The sequence below is a fragment of the Eleutherodactylus coqui genome, chromosome 3 (genome assembly GCF_035609145.1).
Source record: "Eleutherodactylus coqui strain aEleCoq1 chromosome 3, aEleCoq1.hap1, whole genome shotgun sequence".
NCBI classification, from domain to species: Eukaryota; Metazoa; Chordata; class Amphibia; order Anura; family Eleutherodactylidae; genus Eleutherodactylus; species Eleutherodactylus coqui.
Window position 1 is genome coordinate 276,066,786 of NC_089839.1, and position 26,440 is coordinate 276,093,225.

General features: G+C 44.0%; 1 protein-coding gene across 5 annotated transcripts in view; it reads right to left on the bottom strand.

Moving 5' to 3' along the window:
- Positions 1-26,440, bottom strand: part of RASAL2 (RAS protein activator like 2) — a 310,978-nt gene that overhangs the window by 77,518 nt on the left and 207,020 nt on the right. For all 5 annotated transcript variants that reach the window (XM_066597470.1, XM_066597468.1, XM_066597471.1 and 2 more), the window contains one exon: positions 7,336-7,442. In XM_066597470.1, coding sequence (XP_066453567.1) covers positions 7,336-7,442 — 107 coding nt within the window. The remainder of the gene's footprint in view (positions 1-7,335; positions 7,443-26,440) is intronic.

Genomic DNA, 26,440 nt, shown 5'->3' on the forward strand with positions numbered 1-26,440 from the left:
AACCCTGTGGCACCCCGCTAGTGACGGAGGCCCACTCAGAGTACGAACCATTTATTACCACCCTCTGCTTTCTATCTCTGAGCCAGTTCTTTACCCAATCCGAGCTGCCTCATTTTATATATCAGCCTATTATGTGGCACGGTGCCAAATGCTTTAGAGACGTCCAGATACACGAGATCAATAGACTCTCCCAGGTCCAACCTAGAGCTTACTTCATCGTAGAGGCTGATCAGATTGGTCTGACACGATCGACCCTTCATGAACCCAGGCTGGTGAGGAGTTATTCCGTTGCTCTCCTTGAGGTATTCTTTGATGGCGTCTCTCAGAAATGTAATTCACGGGCCCGACAGTGCCCCCCCCAAGTCATTCACGGGCCCGACAGTGCCCCCCCAGCCCAAGTCATTCACAGGCCCGACAGTGCCCCCCCCCCAGCCCAAGTCATTCACAGGCCCGACAGTGCCCCCCCCCCCCCCCAAGTCATTCACGGGCCCGACAGTGCCCCCCCCCAGCCCAAGTCATTCACAGGCCCGACAGTGCCCCCCCATAGTCATTCACAGGCCCTACAGTGCCCCCCCTAAGTCATTCACATAATAACATTGTCTCAGCTGTCAGCGACGCAGCAGAACAAAGGGAATGTATTCAGAGAACAGCCCCCTCGCTGTTCTTTGAATATAGCTCCCGGCGGCATTAGTATCAATTAGTAGTTTATGCAAAATGATCGCTCAAAAGCGATCTTTTGAGCGATCCTCTGTGTGTAAAAGGGTCTTAAGCCTCTACATTAATAATTTCCAGCTGAACTACAACTCCCAGCATGTACCGAGAGCCACAACTGGAAACAAAAACTTATAGAAAGCCAAGCGCACAATAGGTTGTCATCCTAAAACTTTCTGAAATGGCCTGCACTAACATAATCTATTACTGGAAGCTGCCTCCTCCCAAGGCTGGTGGTAAAAGCCAATTTGTTATTGCATTAGCACAAAATCGGGATATCCCAGCACCGAAGATATTCAACTATTATTATATTAAAGGAGTATTGATTCAAGATGGTGGGAAAAGGCTGAAGGAAGGTGCATCTTAATGCGCGAGAGCACCGATGCAGGATAATGTCATCAGAATAATGCAGAGTTGGGAATCACAGACGATAATTCAGTAATGTGAAACCAGGCAGAAGAGAGAAAGTCGCCCCTGCCAAGAAAAGCAATGTCTAAACTGCAGCAGGGAAGGTCACCTGTGGCTCCAGCATTTCTCATTGCTTTTATCAAGGTGATATTCAGCTCAGATTTGTGAAACCATGCCTGAAACCATATTGTACTATTGACCCCCTAGGCGGAATTTTTTTTTTCCACTTAAATGCATGTATTTTGGGCTGACGATCATTTTTGCAATTGGGTTTCATTAAAAACTTTGAACTGTTTGTCTTCTGCAGCTTCTACATATCACTGTGTGTAGAAACCGCAGTCTAAGACTCAATAGGAGCTCTGTCAGTAAGGCAGGGCGGACGAACTTCTCACATCCCTATGTGAAACAATGAATGGCGAGTGTTTAAACTTAATGAGAAGTGAGCGAGCCAACGATGATTTTTATGCAGGCTGAAACTGAGCGATAAATGAAAAGTGTGCGGTGGCTCGCGTTTAGACGCAACGATTATTGCGCACTTTCGTTCATGTGAGCGAACAACAATCCTTAAGTGTAAATGAACCTTAAGCAGTAAGTCCAGCCTCACTGATGGATCTCCTATTGAGACTTGGGGCGCTTTTACACAAAACGATTTTCCACCGTGGAATTCCGCACCGTGAAAGCATCTGTAATCACCCGCAGCATGTTCTACTTGCCGCGGGCGTATGCGCGGATGGCTTCCATTAGAGTCAATGGAAGCTATCCATCATGCTATCTTCCGGCCGTGGGCAGTAGGCCCTACACTGAAAGATGATCGCTCAAAAGTCGCTCAAATGATAGCTACTATAGACAATGCAAATACAAAGTAGCTACTTAAGAGCTATGCAGGCGGAGCGGGACACTGCCACCATCGCTCGTCGAACAATACAGCTGTTCTACATAATCAAACAGCTGCATTGTTCTCCGCGATTACAGCTTGCGTCCTGCTGTGAACTACCAGCGGGACACAAGCTAAAAGAAGAATCTCATCAGCGCTGCCGACTGTGATAACAGCCTGCACCGCTGATAAGAGTTCATCGCTCAATTCAAGAAAACTAGAATGGAACGATGAACGACTTGTGCACAAAAAAAACTGCACGATGTCCGTGCATTTAGCCGCAACGGTTATCGCTTAAAAGACGGTTTTGAGCAAGAATTGTTTTGTCTAACTGGGCCTTTAGAGTCCCTTTAGATGGAAGGACTCTTGGACTTAGAAGCACACAACAGTCATCCCAACAACTATTATTCCTATGCTGTCACACATTAGTCATTCAGCAAATGGAGTTGGAGAGCATCGAAGAACTCTTCCGGCCAACCGCCTCTATTCACTGTGAACAGACAGGATGTCCAAGTGTGGTCCTATGCCAGTTGTGCCTGATCTCGGATGCAGCTACAGGGCCCGGTAGTAACTACCCTGCAACCCCTATATCTACACCCCTGGCTGACCCATACTGCATGCAAGATGACAAAGCAATATAACAATGGCAGGGTACGACCACAGCCGTAGCTGTATGAGAATTCCAATCATGTCAAAGTTGTACGTTACTTCTTCAAGAACAAGAAGTGAATGAGAGTGATTGTTCTGTAATTGAGTTATATCGCATTAGGCCTGCAGGTACCTATTGTAGCAGCCACATTAGGTCGCACAAACTTTTTTTTTTGACGGGAACGTGTCATCATATTAGCTAGAAATTACCTTAATATCATTTTGCACTCATTGAAGATTACTACATTATACCGTCTACCTATCGAAGAAAGAGTCTGAGATGAGATGTGCTGGTCAGCCCCACCAGCCAGGGCTCATTGTGCAGCCATAACCTGTCAGTCACACAGGCGGCAGGGTCCCTGGGAAGCAATTAAAGCTGTAATATAAGCATATGTCAGGCCCAACTAGCAAAGATTTGGCAAACTGTGTCCCCGGAGCCGGATTTCATCACCCCTTGGAGTAGTGCAGCTGAGCATATTACACTGATAGAATAACTTGGGCGTAATGTAAAACAATACAATATGGAGCTGTAACCTTCAGGGGGCTTACCATGAAGACCCTAGGCTCGGCAGGAAAGGCTATACATGTCCCACCCCTGACATGTGCAGGATGACACTACTTAGCATTGATTGGTATAATGTAAAGACTCCTCCAGTCTAATCAAAACAATGTATAATTAAAATAATGGTGTCACTGGCAAATAGTCCAAGACGGGAAAACAGATTTTATGCTGGAGAGCTTGGGCGATGTATTAGGTCATATATCTTATCTATATGCAATAACAACAGCCATAACACTCGTAGTAACATAGTATGCTGGGCTGGAAGACAAATGTCTATCCAGTGCAACCTGTTTTCCCCGTGTTGATCCAGAGGAAGGCAAATAAAAACCCAATAAGGGAGAAGCCAATTACCCCACCCTGGGGGAAAGAAAATTCCTTCCTGACTCCATGATGGCAGTCAGACTAATCCCTAAATCTACACTCCTCTGAGAAGGGTCTTTCCTGACTCAGCAGTTGGAAGATTCGACAACCCTTCTGACTATTTGTCTATATCCTGTAATATCATAGTGCTCTAAAAAGACGCTTAGACCCCTCTTAAAACTCCTCCATTGATTTCGCCATTACCATGTCCTCAGGAGGAGATCTACAATCTCACTGCTCTTACAGTAAAGAACCCCTTCTGTGTTGGTGATGGAACCTGCCATCTTCTAGACGTAGAGGATGCCCTCTTGTTACCGTCGTAGTCCTGGGTATAAACAGATCATGGGAGAGATCCTTGTATCGTCCCCTCATGTATTTATACATAATTATTTGGTCGCCCCTTATCCGTCTTTTTTCTAGGATGAATAGTTGGCAGTCTACAATGCTGACACGACAAAGTCATTTTACACGGGCAGATAATAACCGCTGACCAACAACCAGGATGGCGGTCAGCACTTGTTCCCTTTTGGTACATCGGTACATTAACTGCTCTATAGGGACGACCAATCATTAACATGATGGTTTGCCGCTATACCCCTGCCACTGACTGGCTGCATATCTCTTTAGTTTATACGGAAGTCGTGTCGCCGACCAGCAATCATTTTTATGCTCACCTAGACGACATTCAATTTACTCATCCGTCAACTGCTTGTTTTATCCTTTTATAAAGCCTGATTGCTAAACGAATCGGCGTTTGTAGGAATGTTTGGGCCTGATAATCCGCCATTTAGAAGGACCCTGACATACTTGTTCATTTATTGATAACTGGAGACTGTGTTGACCATAACTTTAAAAGTGGTTTTCTTAGGCTAAAATATTGATGACGTACTCTTTCTGATAGGTAATCAATATCAGCTGTTTGAAGAGGTTGTGGCATTTAGGCGAGTGCTGTGGCCTCTTTACTGAACAGCGCTGTACATTGTGTAGTGGCGGTATCTGGTACCGCAGATCAATGTTATTCACTTGAATGGGACTGAGCTCCACAAAAGGCCATGTGACCAACAGATGTGAGATTACAGGCCTGAGAAGGGGCTGCAGAGCTCGCTCATGTGCTGTTGCCCTTTCAAACAGCCGATCGACGGGGGGTGCTGGAAGCTGGACCCTACCAGATTTAATATTGATGACTAAAAGGAGTTGTCCAGTTGTAAACTAATGATCGCCTATCCTCATGATGGGTCATCAATAGTAGAGAGGCAGGGGTCCGTCATCCAGGACCCTCACCGATCAGCTGTTTTCTGAGCCAGTGCGCTAGCTCCGTTCTTCCTGCTGAGGCTAGGCTCGGTACTGCAGGCAAAGTTCCCATTGAAACGAATGGCCTGCAATACCAAGCCTGACCATGTAGTGGGAATAGACCTGCAATAAATGATCCTTTTGCTCCGATATTCTAATCACTTACTTACAGAGAAAGTTTTCCCAACAACTTCTAGGTGCTTTTTTTTTTACATAGTGTGCATGCATGCTTGCTGCTTCTGCAGAATATCTGTCGGCAGATGTAACAAGACATCATCTATACAGGTTCACAACTAGTAAAGCACAGGTGAACTTGGCACAATGCAGAACGGTTTCCAAGTGTGCGGCCATATTGTGCACTTCCCGCCTAGTAGTGCTGGCCCCATAGAGGATGAAATCTGTGACTGCGGAAGACAAGAGAACCGGCAGCTGGAAGATCTCAGCAGGTTTTTCCTGACCTTCACTTTTGCTGACTGAGTTGGCTTTTGTTACACTTCCCAGGACCAGAGGAGCTAGCGGCAGACGGCATTCCCTCACATCCAATTACACTCTCTGCTAGACAAAAGTAGGTCCTTGCTGCATCAGTATTAACGCTACCAGGGGCATTCAAACTGCACCTAATGTACAATCATACGGCTGTAGTGATTCTTAATCAGATTGGGCACTGATGGTTATTACTCGCAGAGAAACCTGACATCCTGCTCCTTCCATACGCAGCTACTAAACTATGCTAATGGTGGAAAGCTGCTTAACCCTTCCGCTCCCCCCATCATATCCCTGGCAGTACAATGCTTTGCCGTAAGGCCGGAACTTGATTGGCACAGAAATCTGCATTGTTCTGCAGGGTTATGGCAGCTGTTCTTGTTAGACAACTGCCTGCCAATCCCCCCTTACACATGTGCCCTTAGATCTGACGAGTATATATGTATATATTCTTAAAGGGGTTTTCTTGGCAAATTCTATTGATGATCTACTCACTGTAACCTCAGGAATGGTCATCAATAGTTAATCACAAAGGACCCGCCACTAAGGATCCCTGACGATCAGCTGATCCTCCAGCCCCGTCAGTGAGGTGGGGCCGGACATAGTTATTGGGGTAGGAAGTCTTTGAGGCGGCTTTACGCCCATTTTAATCAATGGCAGCTGAAGCCTCCTATTATACTTCCGCCTCTGACACCAGTGTTGGACACAGAAGTGTAAGAGGAGGCTGCGCTCTCATTGATTTCAATAGGTGTGAAGTCAACTCAGAAACTTGTTGTCCCAATGCTGATGACAATATTTGGCCCTGTTGCACCGAGAGTGGGCCGGACGATCAGCTGATCTCCAGGGATCCCAAGTGGTGAGTCCCCAGCGATGAACAGCCAATGACCTATCATCAATAGAATTTGCTTGGAAAACCCCTTTAATATGGAGAGTGGAATAAGCTGCTGCCAGGCTCCTCTCATGTTGGCTTACCTCCTTTGAGGGCAAAAGGACTGGGCATACTGAAATCCAACTGCCAGATCCATCTTTCCCCCAACATCTGCTAGCAGAAGAGAGTTGGGAGGCCCCCAAACACATTACATGCGGTCCAAGCCAATGTTGCATAATTATATTTATATATGTGTGTGTGTGTCAACTCAGGAGTTGATGGAAAGCTGAGTGACAATCCCTATTGGCACTCAGTGCAGCCGTCGGCAATTAGCGGTTGACACCCAGCATCTGTCAGCCACGTGGGAAATCAAGTTAGGCTGTCTAAAATAAAGGATTAAAACCATTTTAAGCAAGTGGAAGATTTGATCTTGGTCTCTCAGTGTTGTGCATGTCTGTCCAACACTGTCACACATATGTATGAATACATGTAAAGGTGCATGACAGAGTATGCTATATACAGGGGCATAACTATAGAGGATGTGGTTGCATCCGGGCCCAGGAGCCTTGGGGGGCCCATACGTCCTCTCTTCTCCATATAGGGAGCCCAGTACTATGAATAAAGCATTATAGTTGGGGGCCCTGTTACAGGTTTTGCATTGGGGCCCAGGAGCTTCAAGTTACGCCTCTGGCTATATATGATAAAAGGCTTTGTTTTAGGCTATGCAGCTATGTGAGGCCACTGCTGTGCCTGCACTACATAACAGTGCAGGCACAGACGGAGCTCTCCATTCAGCTATGCAATTGGCTAGCTGAAGACTGAGTTCTCAGCACACTCTTCACCTAGCTATATAGTGGAAGAGGGGTTTTCTATGAAAAATGCATAGAAAAGACAGATAAAACATACAGCAAAAAGGCTTTATATTCACCTAATCTGTACATTTTTGAAAAAAAAAAAGCCTAGCTACTCTTTAATGGCTGCAGTTTCTCTGCAATTTCCTAGATTAATGCAGCACTATCTACCCAGGGAAAATATTAATACAGCATATGCTGTAGATCTTCAGCCGGCTCGTTCTGTATGCAGCACGCTTAGGAAACCCCTGTCCAACACAAATCATTACAAACGACTTACGGGGACTTTAAAAGGAGAGGTGTTTGCAGGGTCCATGGAGTTGGCCTTGTCAGATGTACTGGTCCCAGAGATACTTCTCCTTCGTGGTGACCTCTCAGCTGGCACCTCTGCAGAGGGGGAGAAGAAGAAGAAAGAGCGGACATGAGAAAAAGAGAGCTTGTCAATAAAGATCTACTCTGCAGCCGGAAAATGACTGACAACTCCATAGAAATAATAGCAAGCGTGTTTTCGTGTAAGCGTCTGGGGTGAAAAGATAATTGGGCTTTACATTTCACAGTTGGATTCTTTTGAGCAGATAGAATAAAGGAACCCTGCAGACAATGAAATATACACATCTCAGAGAGCGGGTAAGAATATATCCCAACACGTTAAACAGGTGAGTCGCAGCAAGATGAAACAGTTCGGCGAAACTTGCACAAAAATTTGGAAATCGAAAAAAGTGGAAAGAGAAAAAAAAAAAAACACATTTCGCTACAATATATTCCAAGCCTTGCCATTACAGAGCTGTCCGGTAGTAAACGGATTCCGAAATAGATTTTTTTAACCCATTAGGAACATAAAAACAAAGTTAACAAAACAAAGCAAATTGAAGAATGACCGATGTAATAAAATGAGATGTTCCATATATCATCATATGCAATGAAGCAGCAAATTCACAAATATAGTTCATTTACCCGTAATTTAAAGGGTTAAAGAACGGCCCCAGCACTCTAACACATGCTCAAAGGAAACCAGAAAAGAAATCCCCCACGTTCTTTAGAAGTACCTTTATCGCAAGTGCTACCCATTTCTACGTCAAAGGCTGGGCTGTATCCAACTTCTGAGATGCAACAAAGAATCCCACACATGGAACCGGATTTATATTTTACGCAGCCCTCCGCCGGTCCTCGGGTATGCCAGGAGGAATCGCAGAGCTCGTGCAGCCTGGCATATTCCACTCTTCTAGGGGAATCTGGTGCAGCAAAGACGAATAATCCTGGCCTTTTGGCCCAAGGGATCCGTGCTACTTCCAATTCAGAAAGAAGCAGGATCCGATCCTTCTGCTCCCCCTCCCCTGCCAGTGTGCAGAGAGCAAGGAGATACACACACGACTGCAGCTATTCAATCAATTGCCTGAACTGCACATCCTCATTAGATATCAAGCTATTTACAGATGCTGAAGCATTCTGGCATTTAGTGGGAGAAAAAGTGTCATCAGTGCTCCCCAGTCTGTGCAAACAATAAGCACTTACTGAAAAGTGCTGCCAGCCTGTGCCAGTGCAGAACGGCTCTCCCTGAAAAGGACAAAATTATCAGTTATCCAGGCAATGACACGTTCCGAGGAGGTAAATATAACGTGACATGCAAAAAAAAAAAAAAAAGGCTCGTCCCTGCCTAACGAATCAATACCTTAAAGCAACATGGAACGCTCAAATGTATCAGTGGTGCAAACAAAAAGATACAAAGTATCAAAATTAGGAGTCTAATGAAAACAAACAAAAAAAAGACATAACAAACAATACATAAAAGAAAATATTATAAGACCAGCAAACTATAACAGAAAACAACTGTTCCTTCTGCACCTGAATATCTGAGACAGAAGGAGGAAAGAAAAAAGAAAGCTGCTTCTCAGATTTACTCGATACCCAAGACAAACAAGACACTTGGGAATTTTCGAAGACTCTCAGCACTCGAGAAAGAAAAAGGAATTGTGGCCAAAAATTAAAGAAAGTAAAGTCGTTGGGTAGAGATAAGAAAATAAGGATTTCATCTAAAACCACAATCTCAATGGCGTCCAGGTTGAAGCCACAATAGTCCTTGTTTCCCCCCTTTAATATTCCACGATAATTGCCTCCTCTGCAAAATTACAGCTCACTCAGCAGCCAGAGAAAGGGATGTTTGTTATCGTGACGGTGCAGTCCCTGGCTCCAATATTACCAGCCTGCTACTTGGACTCGTCCTCCTCACTGGACATGTTTTCTATCTTGCATATCACTGGCTGATTCAATGTCTCTCCTTGCTGCTTTATGTCCTTAGGACTTTGTATCTGCTCAAGTGATACATTCTCTCAACTGCAGCTCTACCAGAAAGTTGTTGCTATGTGGAGCGCAGGCTGCGGTTCCTTCGAGCTGGGATAGAAATCTATACCATCTCAGCTCTTCCAAAATTAGATGTCTTTCTTTCCCCCCTTCGTCCACCCCCGTCTTGCTGCACGGTACTATTGCATTATCACCTGCTGCAAAATCAATGCAGCCCTCCTCTGCTCAATGGCTTCTATTTCATTTCTTGTCATCTGCACTTAGTCCAGGGGAAGAAGAACTGGCAACCGATAAACACGAAGATGAGCGCTAATAAAAGAAGGGTATGAAGAGACATTGTCCAGCCTATGCAGCATTCCGAGGAGGACAGGTTCACCTTGCACATGAGTCAGAAAAGGGAAAAAAGACAAAGTAAAACTCTTTTTTTTTTCTACATTAAAACGATACTGAACATTACGGAAAGTTACCGGAGCGGAGCTGGTCGGCTATGGTGATGACTGACAGGACTGGGTAACAGGACTAGAAAAATAATCCACAAACCAGAAGTAATGCAATAAAAAATATTTTAAAAAATCAGTCCTAGCAGAGACTGCTGGGGAAGAATCTGCAGTAGAATCTGCATAAAGTATCTGCAAGGTAAGTCAGGAGGATTGGGAGACGGATTTCACCCAGGACGATGCAACGGATCGAATCTGCAGCATTTCTGCAGAAAATCTATGGCAGAATAGAGCCGGTTCTACGATCTGAAAGTAAGCAGCATTCCTCAAACCCGCACTGACCGGTCCTACTTCTACCGCAACCGTACATTTGTCTTTGCAACAAATCCGCCATATGTAAATGCTGCTGTAGAATCCATATGTCACGACCCTGGTCTAGTAAACTTAAGGAGAGGTAAGGTTTAACTAGACTGGGGTCAAGTCTGCCAAAGTCTTAGTATAAGTAAACAACAGCGTTGTTGCAGCGCAGCCTTCCAGAATACGTAATAGAGGTAAATCCAACTTCTCTTATCACTCAATTAGGCAATAAAAAAAACAGCAATAAAAACCATGTTTCGGGCTAGAGGACCCCTTCATCATCTGGAATTAGTATGACTAGAACCCGAATCCAAGCATGGTTCTAACTGTTAGTACTAGGTGGCTAAAGAAACCAGCGAGGGCTAACAGTGTGTAAGGCTGAATGAAGACCATACCCATCTAGTTCAGCCTATTTCAAGCCCCTAGTTGATCTCGAGGATTGGTAGCAGCATTTGGGATAAAGATTCTGGAAGGCTGCGCTGCAACATCAGTGATTTTGTTTGCGCCCAGACTGTGGAGTGGGCATCTGGTTGGCAGCACCTCCACCTACTTCATACTCTATGTCCTCTTCATTAATTAAGGTACCCTTATTTGCTAACAGGTTCTACTCCACCTAGTTCTTCTCTCCCAATCCAGTGTCTTAATGACTGAGAAAAACATGAGCTCCTGTCTTCACTGGAAGGCCTGGAAACCCTCCACCCCAAAAACTTGTATATACCAAAGGACGACATACTGTTAAGCAAATGCATTTTATAAATGAGGGACTGAATTTAGATTAATACTCATTAATCAGAGGAAACAATTTATACATCTCATTGCTACAAAAGAGAAAAATAGTTTCTGCTAGAAGGAAAGAAGCTGCTCTTTCGGCCCAGCAACAGCGCCACTCTTATCCAAGGACCGTGTTTTGTATTGCAGCTGCCACTCATTCACTTGAAAAGGAGAGAACTGCAATACCAGGCCCAACCCAAGGACAAGAGAGGCGCTGTTTCAGGATAAATAAAGCAGAATTTTTTTTCTAACCCCTTCGACATATTTGCATACACACGTTTAATGCTTTTAGTATCACTTATAGAAAGCAACTAGCTTTTTAGGCTTCGTGGTCTTTTAATTGATGTGGTGCAATGCTTCCTTCCACAGTTTGTGTGCAACCACCAATGCCTATAGAGAGCCTTTAATCACTGAGCAATGATCCAAAGACAGTAATAGCATCATTTACAGCTTGGAAGATGCTTCCATCATCCTTTTCTTCACTGTCTTTACTAGAATAGAACGAAGAAGCAAGGACAGATAATTGGATATTTTTCCTTCGTTATCTGACATTTCCAACATCAAAATGTTCCTTAAAATAAGGAGATAAATGCGTCGGACCTGAAGGCCACTGGAGTCACAATCATTTTAGCAAATTGTGTTTTAGAACTTTTTATAAGGTCAACTTAACATTAAGTAACCTTAGAAAGCCCGAATGAGTTACATGAAGACAAATGACATCAGGTGGAAAGGAGAAGCCTCGCTGCGCCGTAGAGCAACCTGTGACTATGGAAATAGATGGCCCGGGAGAAGAAGTGCAGAATCAGGACTTCACACCAACACCTTCAATCTGCTATTTTGGTATACTTCCCTTTTTTGTTTCCAAGGAGCTGAGCGTATGAACAGCAGATGTAACCGTCGCGATGGCGCGAGATATAGGGCGCTATACATATATTGTATATATATGGACAGGCTGTACGGTTATTCAATAGGCCATGTTACCATTTTTATGCCAAATCAATGTACAACCACCATATATTTCCAGGCTGGCTGGTAAACTACAGAAGGGAATCATTACTTGTTAAATCTCTTCTCACTCAAGGAAATGGAAATGCTATACATTATCTTTACGCTGAAGGATGTGACAAGAGGCTGCTGACTAGAACTATGAAATACACTCCTTGCCATTACTTGTTAAGAGTGCTAAATCAGGGGCATAAATATGGGGGATACAACGGTTGTGGTTTTGTAACGGAGCACCGGTGTGCCTAAGGTGGCTACGGTAGTAACTCCTAAGAGGATATCAGCCAAATCACCAGCATATTGGGTCTAAGCCCTAAAGCAGAGGTGTCCAGCCTGCGGGCAAGGATGGTTATGATGGCAACCCGCAGGGGCAGATTGGCTGTTTACTGCAACGGGAAAATTCCCGGTGGGCCGACAGCTCTGTGGGACGGCTGCTGTCAGTGACATGCGGCCAGCCCTAAGAAACGCAGCAACCTACCTGCCCAACTACCTCTGTGTGTTACAAAGTACAGAGACCCTGGTACACAAGTGGGGGGAGCCTGGTGGTGGGCACTTACAGTGCAGCCGCTGCTGTTCCTACTCCAAGTTGTAGGAGAGTCACTGTGGAGAGCCAATACGGAGTCATGCTGGCTGAGTCTGAGACAGCGCCCCCCCTCATTGTTTCAGCGTTTAACAGCCCCACCTCCAGGTCAAGATGATCACGTGACTTGCTGCTGGCCTGCAGGGGCTGGGACAAACACAGCAGAGAGCTGCCGGGCACTATTGTTAGCCCCGCCTCTTCTTGCTCCTTCTCGGGCTGCAGCTAGGCCAGTGACAAGTAGCATTACTGTGTGTGTGAGTTAATGAATGGGCGGCCCAATGCAGACAGTAGTTAGTAGACTAGCCAGGTCAGCTGCATTAATTTAGAAGTGATTATTTGAACCCTAAGGGTACATTTACAAAGCGGAAAGATCACATGTGCCAATTCCACCTCTAAAAACTGCAGCAAAATGGCTTTCTACCATTGTTTTTGCTGTGGATACACATGAGGATTTAGCCCTGTCAATAGGCAAAATCCATGTGCCGATTTCCGACAAGTCATGTTAGGGTTTATTTTTAGGTGTGGCCCAAAACAACTCTTTCTAACGTGACCCAAAAATGACAAAAGGTTGGACACCCACATCCTCTATGGAGATCAGAGTTCTTGGTCCAGCCCTAGTGGGAAGACTCTCGCTCCTCAGTGTTATCTGGGGTCCTCTAGGCGGACGCGGACGCCCGGTCCTTTTCCTTCTCTCCTCTCTTTCAGCTCTTCCTTGTCTTTTCAGTTCTTTCCTGGTCCCCCCTCTCCTCTCCACCCACTCTGTATTATTTATTATCAGCCCCTATTGTTTCCCCTTAGCTCTGTTTCAGGCTGCGTAATAAAATGTAGTCCTCTGTCAACAGGTTTTAGTATATTCATACTTCTTTCTATGAATGGGGACCTGTTTCATTCTGGGTTCACCATAGCCTTAGTTGTGTGCCCTATTTTTTCGCCATTTGGTGATATCATTACACGGACTGTCTAGGTCTCTCATTTTGATGTGCGTGTTCTGATGTATCTTACGAAAAACGTTAATAAAAATTTGATTAAAAAAAAAAAAAAGTTGGGCACCCCTGCTTTAAAGGGAACCTGTCACATTGAACATGCTGACTGAGCTGCAGGTTGCATGTTACAGAGCAGGATATGCTGATTAGATTGATAATATAGTATTGTGGGAATACAATTAGCATAACTTTGCTTTTACTCATTTACATTTCTGCTCATTCTGTTCTTGTAAGTCCAGTGGGCGGTCCTACTTACGGATTGGCAGTCATTTCTGTAGGACTGCCCATTGGACTCCTAAACCCAAATTAAACAGGGATTTAAATGAATAAAATACAAGTTATATTTTATCTGTCGGCTGGTCCCTAACATGGCCTGACTGTCGGACGACAAAAAAAAAAAAAAAAGAAAAAAAAGAGGATAACTAACCCATGGAAATGGACCATTATTATCTTTGACCGTTCTCTCTTGGGGTTCTGTTTGAATTAGTATACAAAAAAAACAGGATCATCGACTTTAGTCAAACGGAGACAAAAAGGTGCCAACTTTGGTCTCTGTTGGACATGGTTTCCAGCTTTTTTTTGGAGGACACAATGGCACAATCGACTACGCTATTGAGTTCTCCAAATGTGACCGATTGATTTTTAAACTCTCGTTAGACATAGATAATCGTGGCCTGTAATTGTACATTTGTCTATTAGACATTAGTTACTCATCTTTTAGAGATATTTCCGTAGCGGAGCTTCTCTCTGCGGCCCTCTATGGCTGCACGCACATTACTGTCAGAGCTCGTCTGCTTTAGTGTTTTTTTGCATACTTATTAACAACATATTTCTATCCTTTCCACAAATGAGAATCTGGAGTCCCAGGAGTCTATTTTAGATGCCTAATTTCTAGAGGGATCCATTAAATATTCAATGCGAACATCACAGAACAGTTTAATAGTTATCATTATTTGTGATTAAAGTTCCAGGATATACAAAAACCATAGATTCCAAGGAGGAGCAGCAAATTCTGTTTCCGTCTCTGGGGGATCTGACAGATGCAAATGGCTGTGTGTTTTAAGTGAACGCTGCAGTCTACAATCCCTCTGAACGTGCTAAAAGGAGCATCACAATAGGGAACCGAGGCCTCCTAGGCGCCATACAAAGTAACGTCAGTAAAAGTTACTGGTATCGCGACTGGGAAGCCAAATAAAACATGGAATTGTCTACATATAAGGCCCCCAAATGGAATTAGGAGGTGACCATGTACAGGCTTTCTAAGGGTGGTCATACACAGAGATCTAGATTGGCTGAACCCAATGATTTCTGCATATGGCAGCCTCCCAATTCTGTCCTGATGGCAGTATTCGGGAGAGATAAGGATTGGGTACTTGGTCTTCAACAGCCCAGTCTTTTTGTTCTCAGGTTAACATGTCTCAACTTTCTCCTCTCTCTGCATTCACTACATGGATGTTCATGGAGGGTGGGTTGGGGATATAGCTATTGGCCTAACAGGAGTTTGGCTGTCAGCTACCCATAATGTATAGGCACTGTAACTCAGCTATTCATACATAGACTTCACAACACTAAATATTATAAAGTTCCATACACTCTGCTATCAAAAGAGATTAGGCTCAGAATCAAAAGTATTTATTTACATATGTTAATACTTTGTCGGACCTCCTTTGGCCCTACGGACATCAAATACTGTTCGTGGCATACTTTCCAATAATGTCCAATGCACTTCAGCTGGTATTTCCCTCCATTCATCCTGCAAACGTCTGGAGAGTTGTCTCAAAGAATGTGGGTGCTGTTCATATTTTCGGACCCGGCGTTCCAGTTCATCTCAAAGATGTTCAGTAGCGTTCAGGTTGGGACTCTGTGCAGGGCAGTCCAGTCACACAACATCCATATCCTCATTTGTATATGTAACAGGGCGCGTTGTTTTAGTGAAGGTATTGCTGATCATTCCCAGAGTATTCTATATTATCGGCAGCACATTATTGTCTAATATGTCAAGGTATTCATGGTTCTTGCCACTACAACCAACGGACCGAGACATGTAAAACATCCCCAGACCATAACAGAACCACTACTGCACTTAATTGTTGGCACAACACATTCAGGCAAAAAACATTCCGCAGGTATCCCTCCACACCCAGGTACGCCCATCTGATTTGAAGATGGAACAGCGCAATTTATCACTCCATAGAAAATTCTTCCCTTGCTCAACTTGTCCAAAAATAATGCCCCTTCCACTATTGTAGACCGGCCTATGCATCCTCTTTAAGAGCACTCTCCAGACATTTGCAGGATGAATGGAGGGAAATACCAGCTGAAGTGTATCACACGTTAGTGGAAAGTACGCCACAGAGAGCATCCCATGTCATCAGAGCCAAAAGAGGCCCCACTAAGTATTAATATATAAATAAATATTACTTCTCATGCTCACTCAGGTGGCCAATTACTTGTGGTAAATGGTGTATGTCATTATGTCAGTTAATAAAAAATACCCCCCTTCCCCAAAGAACCCGACAAAGCAGCCCATTGCTACGATACCAGAGCTCTTCTGATCAGCGCTGTCCTAAATCTAAGCTGGAATGAGGGTCTGTGTTTGGACACAAGGAACATGTTGGTACTTGTCCTATAGGATTGCAGAATTCAGGTAAAGCCCTGTTCATATTGGGGCAGGGGGAGAAAGAATCAGGTGATGAAATCCAACATACCTGTTCACCCCTCCCATCCCTCCATCATCATTTGTGAAAGAAAAGTCACAAGGGCCCCCATGCAAGCGAGAACGGCCCGGCCCCACCGATGGAGTAATGTATAGGGCCTTTACACCAAGTGTGGGCTGTAACATGCAGCATTGTCCCTATATGTAGCACCAGATGTTGTCCGTGTGACCGGCGGGTCTCCCTCGCAGGATTTTCTCCGAGTTCTATTTAAAGAGCTGCTGTCTGCCCCCTCCTGTCTGCCCTTGTGTGTCTCCAACGCTGTTCACACCTTCAGCTTGACATTCCTTATACGTTCAGGCTGGAAGCAGATATACAGTCCGCTATATACTTTTTTTCCGAGTATATTCGTGGGTTGGTTAGAGCATTCACATCTCCTATGTTTGGCCTCAGTAACTAAAAAGAACATAATAATACACTGATTTCAATGTGAAGCTCTAACACTTGGACCATTTAAAAAAAAAACTTTTCAGAAAACCTGACCCTTTTCCATCCACCTCTTCCGCAGAAAGCAAAAAGAAAACAAACCCCCCCCCCCAAAAAAAAAAGTAATAAAGAGCTAATATTTACCAAATATCCAATAACCATTTCTAAGCTCATCAGAGAAACTTAAAGGGCCACTGCAATGAAAACCCATTTTTGCATCCCTGCCCCCTCATTCTGGACATCTATGTCTATTGCAGTCACTTTCATGAAGTGCGGCCCCGTCTGATGCTTATAAGGCACCATCTTGACATTAAGATTTCTGCCTGCTCCCTTATTCTATGCCCTGCTAACACTCCCATGATGCATCAGCACGACATCAAATGACCAGTTATAAATTACCATTTCTGCCTACTGGGAGGACACTGCCATTATCTTCTGTATTAACCTACAAACCATAATTATACAGTCAGGGGGATGGGCTGTGATCTCCTTCATGACTAATCATTATCAGTATCTGTGACAGGATTGTCTGTGTCCTCCTCTAAAGAACTTGTGTAGTAGGGTCCATCACAGAGATTATGCCGACTGGAAAACTGACTAATTAGTAAATACATAAACCCAAGTAAGGTTCAGCTCACATCTGTGTTAGGGCTTCAGTCAGAATTCCATTTCTCTGCTCTGTCTTTTGATCAGTTCACCCCCTCCCCCATTGACGTCAATGGGTTTTTAAAAAAACGGAAAGCAAATTGAATGCCTCCATTAGGTTCCCGTTTTTTAACAGAACAAATTGAGCACCCTGCAGCGGAATTATGATTGCAGCCTTAACGCAGATGTGAGCAGAGCCTTAAGATCCATTTACACGTAAAGATGATCGCTCTAAATTAGTGGGAAACTGACAGTTGTGAGCAATTATTTTGCATAAGCTACTAATGGGCTAATTAGCCCACTAGTAGCCAACTAGCTTCATTTGTATGTATTTAGAGAACAGCGGGTGGTCTGTTCTCTAAATACATAGCATTGTATGCAGCCGCAGAACAAAAGCAATCAGTGTGGAGAACACAGCATGCTGTCCCTCTTATCAGGGGCGAAGGCTTTTATGCTGAGCTGAACTCCGCAATGGACGAAGAGTGCACGATGGGCACACATTTACATGCAACGGCTATCGCCCAAAAGCCGTCTTACTTTGGACGAATTCTGAGTGATAATCGTTGCGTGTAAATCAGCCTTTAATCTCAGTTGGTCAGAATGAGGTAACATGATAACCTTGAGGAGGACTCCAAAAGTTTCAGACACAGAAGAATTACCAAACAAGGTGATACTAGCCAACTTATAATTACTGGAAATATTTACTAGTTACGTAATGAGTGCAAAAAAATAAAAATATTCACGGAAGTAGTGCTTCTTTGAAAGAGTTCTCCTACTTTGCAAAAAAAAAAATATATAAAAACAGCGGATATTTGTGTAAAACAAAAAAAGAACCAGAACTCATTTCCCCCAACGAACCAGCGATGAGGCTCCGGTGGTCCCCCTGGTCTATGCTTACAGTATGTGCTGCAGCTCAGCAGAGGCCATGTGCCATACTACTAGCATCACTGCTCAGGGACAGTGCCATGATGCCCAGGGTACGGCACGTGACTGGCGCGGTCACCAATAGTACGAAAAGTCACTGCTGCCGGCTTGAAAAAAGGAGACTGCTAAAGCTGAACCTATGGCGGAAAGAAGAGGCGAGCACTGAGAACTTCTTTATTTTTGTTTTGCAAGAGCCGTTTTTATATTTTTCTTCTTCTATGAAGTCTGGTAGATTGTATTCCAAGCGTACGTCCCGGAGGAGCAACATCTCGTTTAATCCGACGGTAGATGTATAAAAAGCAGCTTCCAAAATATAAGAACCTAAGCAGACCGCGTATACGGCGCAGGAAGATGGGAAGATAACCTGTTTGGCAATGATATTACGGGGCAGAAAAAGCTCTGTAAATTATACAGTACACTTAGGCCTCATGTCCACGGGGAAAATCAGGCCCGCCGTGGATTCTTCATGTAGAATCCGCAGCGGGTCCCTCCTGCCCCGCGGACATGAGGCCTAAAATCAGAATAAACTCACCTGCTCCGGATGATGCGGATCTTCCTTCCTTCGCGGACGGATCTTCTCTCTTCGGCCCGGCGGATGTGCTCGGCACGCCACCGCGTGCGTGCGCCCGGCACATCCGCCGGACCGAAGAGAGAAGATCCGTCCGCGAAGGAAGGAAGATCCGCATCATCCGGAGCAGGTGAGTTTATTCTGATTTTAGGTCTCCCGCGGATCCGGACGGCTTCCATAGGCTTCAATAGAAACCTGCGGGAGACCCGCACGAAAATGGAGCATGTCCATTTTTTTTCCCGCACGCGGATCCGCGCCTGACGGGAGAAATGACATCCGCAGGTATTTAACTACCTGCGGGTGTCCAATGCATCCCTATGGGGCGCGGATCCGCGTGCGGGAAAAACGCTGCGGATTTAAAATAAACATTTCCCTGTGGACATGAGGCCTGAAGAAGGGGACTTACTACTTTGTAACACTGAAAATCCCATACAAAACCAAACGCACAAGCATTTTACCTACTTATTTCAACCATCGTCATGTACTGCATGTGTCAAAAGGTTCACACAGCGCCTCCTGCTGGTTGCAAGCAGAAGCGTAGAATGAAGAATCGAGGGCAATACAGATATAGGTATACCAAATTAACTATCTACCAAGTTATAGCTACATTGTATGTGGCTTGTAGCCCAGTGTTCAGAAGACAGGTTGCGATTTCGCTACAGACGCAGCTATGCTATGTTTGCATTCACATTAAGTCAATAATCAGATGCATGGCGATCTATCCTAAGGCTGCCCATACACATTAGAAAGAGGTTGGGCATGTGCTCATTCAGGCAGCAACCTTCTCACCCCGTACAAGATGCATGCTCATCTTGGCTGAGCACACGTGTGTCCTCAGTGGGGAGAGGGAAGAAAGTGGCTTACCTCCCTTGAAAAAAAGAATCAGACAGTAGAAATCCAGCTTGCCAATCTTTATCTCCCCTGATGTCCAACCTATTAGAAGATCGTCAGGTTCGGATGATAGAATGTGTCTGGCCACCTAGACCTGCGCTACACTCTAATTTGTGCATCGCGATGACTGCTGCAGGTCTGTCTGACAAATCGTTGGGTTAAGCTTACATCTTGATTTGGAGCCTCCGGCGCAGATCTGGAATAAAATAGTGGAGCATGCTGCACTATTTCATCATGGAGAACGCCGGAGGGCTGGACGGAAACCAGACGGACCCTTCTATAGTCAATGATGTGCATCCGATGCTGCTTCTTTCCATCACTGCACGGATCAGACATAGTTTTCTTGCTTGCAGGAAGCAGCAGGAAAAAGCAATGCAGAACTAGGATGTGAGCTTAACCTAAAAAGATACTACCGGTATTTGATGCACAATGATACTACATGGTCTGTACCACACAAGCTCTTCACAGGGGGAAGACAGAAACATTATCACAATTACTGCTGGTGATTACAGGCTCCTGTCACACAGTTGTAATGGAGGAGATATTAGTTTCTCTCTCACATCGACTGTAAGCTTATGGTCTTTCACTTATCTAGGTAACTGCCCTGTTTCCCTGAAAATAAGACATACCCTCAAAATAAGACATAGCATGATTTTCCAGAATTTTTAAGGATGCTTGAAATATAAGCCCTACTCCAAAATTAAGCCCTGCTAACAGTTAATTAAACAAGTCAATTTAAATAGTGTCCAGGCAGCTATACATGTAAAAAAGTTAAACCTATTTGAACAAAAATTAATATAAGACACTGTCTTATTTTCAGGTAAACACGGTATAGAGGGTAATAATCACACTGCCTTCCCAGCAGGCAGAGATGATACTGGCTCTAGCAGATCATGTGATGCTGTGCTGATGCATCATGGGATCCCTATCACAGCAGAGAGGAAGAGAAAGCTCAGCATCAAGATAGTGCCTGATAAGTATCAGACAGGAGGCTCCACTGCATGGAAGTGACTGCAATATACATAGGAGATATCCAAAGTGTGATCGACAATCAGACAAGGGGTGCAGTGATGGAAAAATGTGATTTTGCTGGAGTGCCCCTAAAGGCTAATTCACAACTGTGCATTTGTGCTGCATATTACTTTTGCGCAAATTTCAGTGCGTAATAGGCAGTGAATAGATCCCAATGACTTCAACCGGCTCGTTAACAGCATATTTTGCACACGCATTTCGTTCACGCAGCATGTTCTATTTTTGGGCCAATTGTTCACGAAAAATAGCACCTGTTAAACTAATTAAACCTGATTGCCTATTGAAATCAATGAACGCACGCTTGCATATTTTTGCGCACGCAAATACGCAGGGTATGCATGTGCAAAAAATACTGCAAAATACGCACACGAGCGCAACAACGCAACGCCCATCACACAAATAGGCATAAGTAGATTTGCACTGCGTATCTGAAGTCGGCCTTAAAACCCTATATTGGCGTGCCCCAAATGTTGCTGTGTGACTGAGCACTCATGGTTTAACCCTTTCATCTGAGCTCCCACAAAGCATCGTCTTGTTGTAAGAGGAAACCAGATAAAATATTAGTTTTGCTCTTGCTTGTGAATGGAGTAAAACCCAAAAATCTGCACCAAACCGGTAAAGCCAAGTCCTTACGATGCCGGCCATGTTTATTAAAGTGATTATGTTGTCACTTTCAATATGCTGTTAGGACTAAATATTTATATTCAGCTCTGACATCCTACTGGTTTGTTGGCTCTTATCCCGGAATTAGTCATGGTGATGTAGGTCACTGTGACATTTGGGCCACCGCATCCCTCAAGTGGCAATATGGGAGCCATCCTAATGATTATAGCTAGGCCTCCTGCACACGGGCGGATGTGCACTGTGGAATCCGGAGCGGGCGTCCGCCTCCGGATTCCGCAGCGAATACCTCCCATGGCATGCTATGGCAAAATGCGATTTCCTCTACACGAGCGGAAACCGATTGCAATTTTCAGCTCGCGGAGGAACGGTCGCAGCATGTTGCGATTCTGGGCAAATTATGCATGGACGGCTTCTATTAAAGTCAATGCAAACTGTTTTATCCGCAGCCCTTCTGCAATCATCATTGCGGAAAGGTTGTGGGATCCGTGTCATCAGCTAGCGACGGAGCAGCATAATCTGTACTGTGCATGTGCGCCAGCCGGTACATCCGCTGCACAGATTATGAAGATGGCAGACACGTATGTGGGGTCATCGGTCGGGTTTCTCTGCGGCCGTGTGCAGGCGGCCCTAATTTTCATACGATTTAACGATTATTTGAATGATACTCATGGAAAAGGGCCCTAAAATTGCGCTGATCCCTGTAATAGAGAATGACATAACCTATGTGAATGAAGCGGGCACGGCTGGCGACTTCACTCAACACGGCTCACTCCGTTCCGCAACCGGAAGAGGAGCCCATGGCATTTATCACTTATCCACCAAAGCTTAGTATATATATCTAACACTAGGCTCATAATGACCGTCCAGGATACCGCTGGCCGTCGTAAATGATTGCGCAGAAGTGGGTTTTAAGCATTCCCTTTGCAGCTTACTAACTGCTGTCCACAGGCACGAGTCCTGAAACATTTCAGACTAGAGTAATGCTATAGGAGGCCCACAATATCGATGTTGTCTCTACAGCAGGCTTTAGCTTGGGGATACTGAGGAAAAACAAACCTTTAAATTATTAATGCCTGTCCTCATCCGAACGGCAAATGTTGATCTAGAGCGAAACAATGTTGGCAGTTCGCTGGGAAAAAAAACATCATGTGAAAGACTACATTATCACCTCCGTCAAGGAGTTCTCGTCCACAAAATCTGTTTTAGCAGCCCAAAAATCTGTGACTTTTCTTCCCCACAAATAGATAGAAAGTTCATTCTCCGTGTAACCGCTTCATTCACACAGCCGAGCGCAAAAAATATGCAGAAGGGAAGAGGAGAATTAAAAGAAGCACTAATGGAGGTAAAATAGGGACTTTTAATTTCATAATAATTAAACATTTCATTAATTATGCAGGAATATATGCAAATCACTGAGACGTGAGATCGTATTCATGGAAATCACACGACTGCCTCATAAAACGACGGGTCTGATGAGTTACACCAGACGAGCGAATAAAACCAAGACCCCCTCTAAGGTAACTTTACGCGGAGTAACCGTCACTCAGAAAAGGCGTTGAGGTGTATATACGACAGTCGCTTGTTGGTTTGACTGGTCAGTAGTTGTTTGCCGAGATATGACTGATAGAGGGGATCTCCACGCAAATTCGTTCGAACATCGTTCTAATATGAACAACCGTGACAAATTTTGGTCAACCAATGACTATTTTTGGTAAGCCGAAATGGAAAAAACTTTGTGACTTATCAATGGTTGTGTTACATACATGCCCCATCTACATCTGTTTCATTAAGACTGAGGAAGAGCCCTAAGTAGGTTCAAAAGCTCGCTCTAACATCATGTATTTTTGTTAGCCATTAAAAGGTATCATATCTACAAGATTACTTGGTTTCTCTTACTGAGAACAATCACATTTTAACACTGAACTACTATTGAATTAGCTATTTCGAGTGATTATTTGGCCAATAGTCGTCTTTTATAAAGGTACCTTTACATGGCGCAACAGCCAATGATCAACCATGAAGTAAGGGGCAAAAGAGATTGTGGACTGAACGCTACTTGATCAGAACTTGCATAATCTATAGCTGATGGACGATTATGAGGTTACAATGTCTATTTATGACTTTCCATAGTAAAAAAAATAAATGTTTTTTTAAGTAAAAAAAAAAAAAAAAGACAGTGCCACCTAGGAGCCAAAATCTGTGAAAGCAAAGTACCAAATCAGGATGCACAATCCTCTTTCCACATGTAGAAAATAAAATATAGTTATTATGAGAGAAGAGCGCAGCAACATGAAGCATCTGATCTTCCATACAATCACCAGTACAATTACAGGCCATTATAAATTAACCATCATCCATTTCCCCTTTTCCGTATTAACCCATTCTGCCACAAAGCGGACTTAAGTAGTATTCAATCAATCCATAATGCACTGTTAGCATATATTCTGAGTTTATAGTGAATGGGAAAAAAAAAGAAAAAGCACAAAAAAAAACTTTTGAGAACTGCATATAAATACTGTAACAAACAAGTCAAAGTTACCGACAACTCAACACAAAGGAAACATAATAACAACAACCCTCAAAACAAGCATCAAAAACAACAAAAAACTTCACTCCAGTGAAATGTTCTCCGTTCGAAAACTCCGAGCAACACTTCAACCCTACCAAGAAACGACAGAAGGCTCCTCTCTTCCTCTGTGCTGCTGTCCAGCCATTCTCCATCTCCGGGTGAGAGGAAGCTCATGTTGGGAGCAGAAAACTTCACCACGTGGCGCACTTTTCCCTTCCACTCTAACCTGACCTCAAGCTAGGCGAGATACGCTAGCTCTGGAGATCATGGGCAGCGGAACAGTCTTGCTATGCAAAAGCCTATGGATCCCAGGGCATTCCTTACTGGATCAATAGGGTTAGGCCTTGTTTAATTGCTCTCTGATGCAGAAAGGATTGAAGGCACGGCAGGGGGTTAATAGGCTCCTAAATGAGGCGAGGCGGCTGAATCCAACGAGAACAAAAAAAAATGTTAACCCAATGGAAATATATTTCTGTTGGCCCAAGGCGAATACTGGTAAATGTTCCCATTTATCAGATGTGATAGCTGGTAAAACGCTGGGTCAAACAGTTCTTCGGAAAAAGCTAAGAAAGCCACCGGCGGCAGCAGTTGTCCTCTCTCAGCTTGTAATGGGCTGGAGCATCCTCCCTTCTAAGTCTCCTTCCCTTTCTGCACAGGCAGGTTCATCAATCTCTGATTAGGAGGCACCGGATGCTCCTTTCCTCCCCTCCTTTTCTCAAGCCTGTTTTCCACCCCCTTGCAGCCCCTACCTAGCATGTGACGGCTGCATTGATCGGTAAAAATGGAATAGGCAGCTCAACTGCCAAAAGCGACATTATGGACTACTCCACAGCGCTCTCATCAGAAGAAAGAAATGGACTGGGTTGGATGCCCAAAGCTCTGCTTCCGGTCCTTCTGCCCGGTGGGAATAGTAGGCAGGGGAGTGTTATGTACAGAAGCCTCTGCGCTGCTTTTCCTGAACAGAGCTTCTATTGCACAGGGACAACAAGAAGCTATTTTAGTAGTGCTATAACAGCCCTGCCTATTTTTCTTTCCAGATGACAAGACTTCTTAAGTTCAGCTAGGAGATGGCAATATATGCCTGGCGCCGTGCCCTGCAATGCAGTAGCGAGTATTTGTATAAAGCAAAAACTTGGCCTGGGAAATTTTTTATTTTTTTTTGCTTTAATTAGGATACACAGAAAACTAAAAAAATCTCTTATATTAAAGGAACACACGATTTACGCTTTCTTCATCTCACTTTTATTTCTGTACCCTTAACCTTTGAAACTAATTTGTATTGAGGTATTTTACGAAAAACACAAATAGAGCAAAAATTAATTCAAAATATTTTACCAGTCGTTTTAGTTTAAAAATTCTATTAGAAAAATTGTTTAATTTTTGAAAAATAAATTTAAAAAACTTGAAAATTAAATTCAGTATAAAAAACAAAATTAAAATAGCAAAATAGAAAAAAACAAAATATTTCCACACTTGTTCGAGGCCTGCAGTACACGGCAAGAGGATTTATTATTTAGAATGATGTAATTATTATAAACCAGGGTGCTACACATCGCAGAGGGTACATTTTATAGCTTGTATGTCTATTTCTTTTTTTTGTGAGTGTAAAGCCACACGTAGCAATTGAAAACTGCACCGTCTTGCAATTTTGTGATGCTCGTCTGTGCGCGCCCTGTGTTCTACCTGCAGAAAATATGCACACATAAACAAGCATTCCAAAACTGTGCTGATTCATGGTAAAGTCGCAAGACGGCGGGTTTTTTTTTTTTTTTTTTTCAAACTACATGAATCTTTGACCTAATAAGGAATGTGATTAAATCCTAATTAAAAAGGGTTGTCCGGGTGAGAGGCAACTTTTTAAAAAAAAAATCAACCCAGTGTTAAAATAGTAAAAGCAGTGGTACTTACCTGTTCTCTGCCGCAGTGATCCGGCACTGTAGCCCCACGGTCCTCCTGGTTTTTGTTGTGAAACAGCTATCACCTGATCGCTGCAGAGGTCATATGCTGTTCCCCTTGCATTACCGCTCAGGTACGTGGAGCTATGATGTCAGGAGAATGGCACCCGACCTCTACGGCCTCCGATTGGCTGAGTGGTTCCTATTCCACAAAAAAGTCTTGGAGCCCCGTGGGGCTGCAGGGTTGGATTCCCAGGGGCGAGTACCATTGGCGTTATCGTTTTAATAGGTCTGGACAGATTTTTAAAAAGTTGCCTCGCACCCTGACAACCCCTTTAAGCGCTTTTTTTCCATATTGCATACTGTGGTATGAATTGTGGCGTAGTATAAAATCAGGGGTTGTAAGCACACCCTCTCCAAAACGGTAGTGACTACCATCGTATCACTTCCTAAACACATGTAGATGATCAGCATTACAATACCTACATGTAGATACATATCTGGGATTAGCGGACACAAGGAGACTCGTCGCACTACATTTACTGTCAAAGATCGGCATGAACGCGTAAGACAAGTATTGAGGTTTAAGATCAATCATCAAAAAGCAACGCCAGCGAATATGTCAAGGTGATATGATCCTGAACTCCCATGCAGAGATGTGCCTTTCAT